Source organism: Thamnophis elegans, chromosome 1 (assembly GCF_009769535.1).
Source record: "Thamnophis elegans isolate rThaEle1 chromosome 1, rThaEle1.pri, whole genome shotgun sequence".
Taxonomy (NCBI): Eukaryota; Metazoa; Chordata; class Lepidosauria; order Squamata; family Colubridae; genus Thamnophis; species Thamnophis elegans.
In genome coordinates this window covers 96493306-96501912 of record NC_045541.1, presented here as the reverse complement: position 1 = coordinate 96501912, position 8607 = coordinate 96493306, and the positions used below count along the sequence as shown (strand labels likewise).

The 8607-nt window shown below is 40.8% G+C and overlaps 1 protein-coding gene across 5 annotated transcripts in view; it reads left to right on the top strand.

The window, feature by feature from the left end:
* The first annotated feature begins 1596 nt into the window (after positions 1 to 1596).
* Positions 1597 to 8607, top strand: part of ANO5 (anoctamin 5) — a 70302-nt gene continuing 63291 nt past the window's right edge. For all 5 annotated transcript variants that reach the window (XM_032224877.1, XM_032224869.1, XM_032224861.1 and 2 more), the window contains exon 1: positions 1597 to 1806. In XM_032224877.1, the coding sequence (XP_032080768.1) occupies positions 1746 to 1806 (61 nt within the window). In that variant the 5' untranslated portion in view covers positions 1597 to 1745. The remainder of the gene's footprint in view (positions 1807 to 8607) is intronic.

The following is an 8607-nucleotide window of genomic DNA, read 5'->3' as shown; positions in this document are numbered from 1 at the left end:
TAAGGCTATGTGTAAGTTTCTTTCTAATGCTTTCTTCCTGTCTTTTATGTTACTCTAACATCATTAGTTATTTAAAGGTCACATCTGTAGCAATTGATATGAAATACAACTGCATATTCTTGTTTCTAAGGAGACAAAAATACCAAGTATTTTCATCACAGATACATATCATAGCATACATAACACAATAGCAGTTTCAAAAAAATCAAAATATGTTTTATTAGATAAGAGCATGGCAGAAAAGCTGTGGGGACCTTTCTTCCTATTCATTGGCCAACCTCTCATTCCAACTTTGAAGAGGAAAAAGCAATTAATCCAATGATACCTACTAAAGTATGGCACGGGTAATTTACTTTTATCTTAAATCAAGTTCACTAAATTCATGACTCATAACAAAGTCAAAATAATAGAGTAGCATTCTAGCTTCCCAGGATTCTCAATGCAGATTCCAAGGTTGGTATTTTAGAATAAGAAAAACACAGCAGCTTTGTCAAGTGCAAGACTGCTAGACTCACATATTGCAAAAAAGATTCTGGTTATCTTAGAAGGCTTTAAGACAAACAACATTTTTAGCTTTACATCTGTAATTGAAGAGATCTCTTACACAATCTACTTCTAGTTGCACTCTTTCTCCTCTGAGCTTGCTCGTTTTCTGGTTAGGGTAATGAAATGTCTGTCAGAAAACAAGGATGCTCAGAACGCACCAAAGACACCTCATTTCATCCCTTGATCTACAAATATTCTCCGTTATGGTACTCTTTCTCCTGCAAGGAAATCAAGAAAAGCCGTGAGCAGCCTACGGTAATTCTTTATGTCATCTTCTACTGCTTTGAAAAGTCAAAGCCTTTAAGTTGTTCTTGTGAATTATTAAGAATGAACTCATCGCAATAACATTTCGAGAGAGTCACGTGACAAAAAGCAAATTCCCTCTCCACTTTGAGGAGCAGAAAGAATTGAAGGAAGGAAGAACTGGAAAACCAGCTCAACTCTTTCGATTACTTCACTTGGTCAATGCAAATGTGGGAATAAACCTGCTCAATAAAGAGAGAGAGGGAGAGAGAGAGTTCCACCCACAAAGCAGCATCAGCACCCAAAGACTCACTCACTCACTCACACACACACACACAGGCAGACATATAGATAGATAGATAGATAGATAGATAGATAGATAGATAGATAGATAGATAGATAGATAGATAGATAGATAGATATAGAGAGAGAAAAAGAGAGAGAGAGAGAGGGAAGGTGGGAGGAAAAGAAAGAGGCGAGAAAAACAGCGTGAAGCTTCGGTGCCCCTTTCTTCTCGCCCTCCCCTCTCGCACCGTGACGCAAGCTGTCGAGTAACCCGAGACTGCACATTGACAGGGCGCGCGCGCGCAGACCCTGACTCACTGAAATCATTGCTCCTTCCTCCACTTCTTGCTCCCCCGCCCCGCTTTCAATCTTTAAGCCCTCCCTTTTTCATAACTCTGAGCCATCTTCCCCTCCCCCGTCCACCCGCCCACCTTCGGCATCTCCTTCCCAGTCCCTTGAGTTGGTATGACAGAAACTCATTACGCCGCTTTCCCGACTTTCCCGGGAAGACAGATAAGGCGGAGGACTTGACAAGGGGAAAAAGGAGGTGGCGCCCTCGCGCCTCGCCGAAGCCTGGCCCGCCCTAATTTCTTTCCAGTCTGACTTCACCCGCTGGATTCCGGGCTGGTTTTTGCTAACCCTTCCCGCCACAGCCTGCTTTCCCCGCAGCCATGAACCGCGCGGGGAAGAAAAACGAGGAGACTCTCATCGAGATGGGGCAGACCAACGACGGTGAGTAGTAGGCCAAGAGTAAGAAGATTTCGTTATTCCCCTATTTGCATGAGGGTTGCCCAAGAAGAAACTCTCGTCCTTTCATCTCGCCGAGACGGCGGTTCGGGCAGATCTCGGAAATCTTCGGGCTGCTTCAAACTGCTTCCCCTATTGCGGTGCTGAAGGTTTGGGGGCCTTCTGCTTTCAGATATAACGGTGCTAATCAACCGGCCGGATCCGGGTTGGGTAGGGCGATGGCGTAGCCCGGTCCCGGCCTGGTCATCGGGTTCGACTGGTAGCCGTGAAGGTCCGATGTTTATTTTTTAAAATAAATAAATAAATAAATGCTTTGCTTTAGGCGTGATTTTTTCCAGTTGTCTGCCGTGGTGAGAAGATCGGTGAAGTTGAGGTTCTGGAGTCAATAAGAAGAAAAGCGTGGATTGCCAGGCGGCCATAGCAGGAGGGCGGCACCCTCCTAAAAATGTTGGCATTTTATCCCTCCCCCCCCCCAAAAAAAGCCCTTTCAGATGATCACTCCTGCATTCATTGTTCCACAAGATTGCACACTAATACACGTGCAAACAGAGAGTTGAAGGACAGGCAGCGCTGCATGCCTGCTTTCTGTTTAGTAGAAGTAGTAGGTCTAGACTAGAGAGAGAATATACGATGGGCACTCAGTAGGGGAATAAGCATATTTAAGTACAATTCTTCAAGAAAGAGAAAAAAATAGATTGTCCAAGAAAAAATAATAATCGCACCAAAGGTGCTTTTTCAGAAGGCAGATGGACTTTCTTGTTCTTTTTTCCTTTGAAGACATTGTGCTTCTCATCCAAGAAACTTCTTCAGCTCTGACTGGATGAAGAAGCTTCTTGGCTGAGAAGTGAAACTTCTTCAAAGAAAAATCAAAAGTCCAGTTGCCTCCTGAAAAAAAGCACCTTTGGGACAATCATGACCTGGATGACTGAGAATCTCTACAGACTTTAAGAAAAAAAATAGATTTGTGGTTTTTTAAATTGTTATTGAGATGGAAAGATATACCTCCTGTGTGGACTTTATTTGGACTTGGGGTTTGTTCAGTCCCTTTCAAATGAAAAGCATTAAAATGCATGAGAGATATGTAAGAGAAGAAGTAATAAAATGATGGGGAAAAATTGGGAAGCAAGCTTAAAGTGCCATTCACCTGATGGCATCAGAAGTTACTTTAGACCAGTGGTTCCCAACGTGGGGCCCAGGCCTCACGGGGGGGGGGGGATTTGATTTTTAATAGGGGCAATTTGAACCTTGTTTAAACTAAGTTAATAACCTTTTAGCCTTCCTCTGCCTGAATAGAGTTCACTTTTTGAGTAAAATAAGAATTATATGTCACGGGGAGGACCGGCATCAGGATTTTAGAGATGCTTAGGTGGGCCAAAAAAATGGTTGGGAACCACTGCTTTAGACCTTCAACTTGATGGCCTTATGTTCCTCTTCCTCTTTCAATATTGACTTTTATTTTTGTTGTGATCTTTCTGCTCATTTCCTCCTATTTGTCTTCTATGATGTTCTTATTGGAGAAAGATAAAGCAAGTTGGAGTTATTATTTGGTTAGGCTATATGGTACTTCTTTTCCTAGAAAATGTTAATTGCAGATATTCAGATTACTGACCTTTTTGAAAGTGTCCAAGAAGCATACTGAGTGTTTTAATCAGAAGTCCAAGAATTATAGTTGGACTGTTCTCAGAATTCTAAGCCTTCTCAGATTTTAATTCACATACTTTAGTATCTTTTTGCAGTAGTTCAGCAGTTACATTGTACAGTTTACAGGCAATGAAGTGGATGTTAAGATAGATTTGTATTTTCAAGTACTACAGAAGTTTATTTATTTATTTAGAATGTTTATTTGCCAACCATCTCGGGTGGGGGAGGTGGGTTTGAAGTTTAATTAGTCAACCACCTTCAGTATGAAGCCTTCCCATTAGGTCCCAAAACCATCTTGTAGAGTCAGGCCCTAAGGCTCTTTCAAAACATCAGGAGGGTGGGAGCTAATCTCAGGTCATCTCATGTTCCAGAGGGCAAGTCCCATGGCAGAGAAGGCTCTTCTCTTGGAGTCCACCAGCCAAAATTCTTTGACTGACAGGATCCACAGCATGCCCCCTCTGCCAGCACAGATTGGATGGGCCAGTTGCATCAGGGTGAGATGGTTCCTCAAGTAGCCTGGTCCCATGCCATGCAGGGCTTTAAAAGTGATAAACAGGACCAAGAATTGTACCTGGAAGCAAACCAACGTGGCTCCTAAAGCAGCAGTATAACATGGACCACTCTAGGGGCCCTAAGAACTGCCTGCACCATTGTTCTCTGTGTGAATGCTTTCAAGGGTAGGTCTATATAGAGTGCATTGCAATAGTCCAAACATGAGGTGATTAGGGTTTGAGTGCCTGAATGCAGGGACCAAGAAAGGCCCCAACTGGCACATAAATTGAAGTTGTGCAAAGTGTCACCTGTGTCAGCTGTGACTGCCACATGCTCTTTTAATTGCGGACTGGATCTGTCTTGGGAAGTTTCACCCCATTCAAAACTTTCGTAAGTCCTGTATCTTGCAGCTCCATGCACCCAAAGCCTTGCAGTCTTGCCAGGGTTCAGATGAAGCCTATTGCACCACATCCAGGTCCCCACAGTCTATAGGTACCACCAAGTGCAGTTGCAGCATCACTTGGGTTGACAGGGGTGAAGATATAGAGCTGAGTATCATCAGCATTCTGATGATACCTCAACCCATAGTGACAGATGATTTCACTCAGTGGCTTCATGTAGATGTTAAAGAGTGGAGAGAGTAATGAGCCCAGTGGCACAGCACAAAATAGGAGCCAAGGGCTAGATTTCTCACTCCCTTTTAATACCAATTGGGGCCAGCCTTTGAGAAAGAAGCTGAACCAGCATAAGATTGCTGGTACAGGTGAAGATGATGGAGTAGAGTAGAAAAAAAATAAAAGAATTTGGAAAGGAAAAGTTTCCTAACTCTGGTAGAGAGGAAAACCAAAATGTTACACTGTACAAATGACATAAACATAACATACTGGAAATGGCAAGCTTTGATTAGTGAGTTCCGCAACCACCTCCTAGAATGGCTGTACTGCTTAAAAACCTTAACCTGTTTTCACATATAGCAGATACTTAGCTGTACGTGAGATCTGAAACTGAGCATACAGATTGGAAGCGAACAATGCTGGAGCTGTAGACTTAAGTGCAAAGTTATAAAAGTATTCTGGAACAAAGCAGTGTAAAACCACTTTCATTCTGTTGCCAAGAAAACTATTCGGACATGACCATGAAATGAGTGATTTAGGTCTACCGCTTTTGATGCAACCTACCTCACAGAGATGTGGCAGGGAGAAAGTTGGAGAAGGAAGAGCTACACATTGCTAGCTTGAGCTCCTAAAGCAGTGATGGTGAACCTTTTTGCACACAAACATCGCATGGGTGTGTGCACGCATGCTCGTCAGGGACACACGCAAAAAAAGTCTAACTTCTGGGTTCTAGCACGCATGTGTGCATGGTTATCAGGTGGCTGGCAGGCATACACAGGCCAGTTTTTGGCACTGTTGTTCCCGTGAAGGGATTGCGCTCTGGAAAAGCCAAATTTCTGGATTCTGGTATTCATGCACACCTGATAATCAGCTGGCTGCTACGCATGTGCACATCGGTTTTTGACACTGCCACATTCGTGTGGCAGCTGATCAGAAAGACAGCTGATCATCTCGCGCACATGTGCACCAGAAATATGGAAGACAAACAGGCAAGACCACACATGCCAGCTTTGTGGGTCACTTTGGGCATGCATGCCATAGGTTTGCCATCACGATCCTAAAGGAAAGGCAAGATATAAATTGAATAAATAAAGTAAAAAATAGTCTCCAGGTTTTGAGTTTGTCTCAAAGGAGACTTTACCTCCAGCATCCTATTTTAATCATTTGGATTTCAATGGTTCCCTAGTGCTGTTTCTGAGGTTAAAAAAAATGATTTAAAATGTAATCTCATGATCTGCACAATTTACACGTAATGTCATTGTGAAATTTCATGTTTTATATTTAAGATGAAACATCAAAGTAAATCGCAATAACGCTGTAGTTGCAAACTAGTGGGCTTTATGTGAAATAGATGTAGTTTGAATACTACATAGTGTGTAGATACTACTTTAAGGTATTAGCAATAGCATTTAGACTTATATACCGCTTCACAGTGCTGTATAGCCCTCTCTAAGCGATTTACAGAGTCAGCATATTTCGCCCAACAATTAGGTTCCTCATTTTAGTCACCTCAGAAGGATGGAAGGCTGAATCAACCTTGAGCCTGGTGAGATTCAAACTGCCGAATTCCTGGAAGCCGGCAGTCAGTAGAAGTAGCCTGCAGCATTGCATTCTAACCACTGCACCACCATGGCTCATAGGTTTATTTTCCAAGATAATCAGTAGAACTTCAACTTTTATCTATATAAGAATTAAGTGCCATCAAATTTGTCTTGGCTTTTAGTGACTATATAGGTAGATTTTCTCCATGATGCTTTCCTTATGGTTCACCCATTTCCAGTGTCCACCCTGCTATGATCAAGCCCATCCACTTTGCATCTGGCCATTCTTTTCTTTTACCTTTCACCTTTGCTAGCATTATGGACTTCTCAAGAAAGATAGAACTTATCATAAATGTTGACCATTGATGAACATTTGATGAACATTTTGTGCCTTGAATTGATTTGTTTGATAATTGATTTGTTTGCTTTCTGGGCTGTCCATGATAATCTCTGGCATCTTCTCCAACACCAAAGTTCATAAGCATTAACAGTCTTTCTTTACTGCTTCTGCTTCAAAGATCAAGAGTTCATTTTATGCTGTTATCATACCAAAAGGATAGCCATGTGTTTTGGATTGGTATGACATGATCTTTGGATCCAGAGGCATGCTATGTAGTCATATTCCACTGAATTTAGGCATCATCAACCTGTTATCAAAGTATGTACTACATTATAATAATCTGAGTGTAATACTGGCTATTGCTGTTAATATATTTGTCATAGAGTTATTACACTACTCTTCACAGGAATTAGAACCAGAATTTGTAGTGGTAAATGGTGCAGTTGTAAAGCATGATATAGCACACAGGTGTCAAATTCGCAGTGTCACATTGCCGTCGTGTGATGTGCTGTGATGTTTTTTTCCCTTTGCAGAGCTGGAGTGGACATAACCTGTGCACATATTGTACATACAAGGGTATAGTTATTTAGGTATGTAGAAAAAAGTGACCACCACTGGGAAAACTATATGGAAATGTGAAATTAATGCAGTTAGTTTGTTGAGGACACCTATCTAGTAAAGAGTGTCTGTACTGTCAGTTTCCAGAGAAGCTTTGGAAATCCCAATATCATCACATGGTATTACTGGTGAGCAGGATGATGGTTAATAAGTGAAGATATAAGGTATGCAAAATAGCTATGCATCTGAATACTAGTAGAAAAATATGGCTTTCACTCATACTAGAATAGATTGGACTCCTTAAAAAGAAAAGTACATTTTTGCGAGATTTCTTCTGATCCTGACTTAGTACTACCGTAGATTTATAGGAAGTTTATAGCAACTCAGCATGTTGACTTTTTAGCTGTATATTATTTATAAACAGGATATCGTAGTTCATCCTCAATCAGCCCGGTCACTATTAGGTTCATTTGTTTGTAGTTTTCTTGTCACTTCCAAAGTTACATTTGCTTGGACAAGAGACAGAATATTCTTTGTTACTTTGACTGGATATTGGAATTTCCTACTTAGGGACATTTGCCTAGTATTTCCTTGTTTGGCCTCCTACTTCAGTATTAAAACATTTCTGTTTAATTCTTTGTTTTTTAAAAGCCAACTTTGTTAATTTCCTCTCACAATTATTTGCAATCTTCCTGGCATTTATTCCCCTCTCCTATTTTTCCTGACTTTTTATTTCATTCTGTTTTATTAAGATTTTGAAAATATATTGTTATGTTAATTTATATTTCTGGGTTTTTTTTTACTTCATCTTAGTTTTCTAGGTTGTCTTGGATTACATGATGAAAAGTATTATAGGAATAGAAGGCAATTATAAATAATAGGCAAAATTACATTGTGTTTTCCTTCCGTTAGCCTTCCAGCATAAGCAATTTGCCTGTGCAGTGAACAGGATAATTCTGGTGCTGATGCTTCCTTTTTCTACCTTTGAGTTTCACCCTTTCCTTCTGATTAGCCATATTCAACAGCCTACAAAATGTTGAAATATACAACTATGGGATAGTTTGAAACATAGAGGTAATCCTCGACTTACAGTTCAATCACAATTGAACCCAAAATTCCTGTTACTCAGTGAGAGATTTGTTAAGTGAGTTTTCCCCATTTTACGACTTTGCTTGCTGCACTTGTTAAGTAAATATCTGCAGTTGTTAAACTAGTAACATGGTTGTTAAGTGAATCTGGCTTCCCCGTCGACTTTGCTTGTCAGAAGATTGCAAAATATGGTCACATGACCCTGGGACACTGCAAGTGTCATAACAAGTTGCCAAGCATCTGAATGTAAATCATGTGGCCATGGGGATGCTTCAGTGGTTGTAAGCGTGAAAAAAGGTCATAAGTCACTTTTTTTCAGTGCTGTTGTAACTTAAGTGAACTGCTGTAAGTCAAGGACTATCTGTACAATAGTGCTGAAAAAGGTTGTGCCTCTCTTTTCTTCAGATTCTATGTATATAATGTAATAAAAAAATAAGTGATAAAGGGAACTTGTTGTTCCTCAAAAGCAATGTAGTCCCAGCTCAAAGTAAAGATGACAAGTCACCAGGCT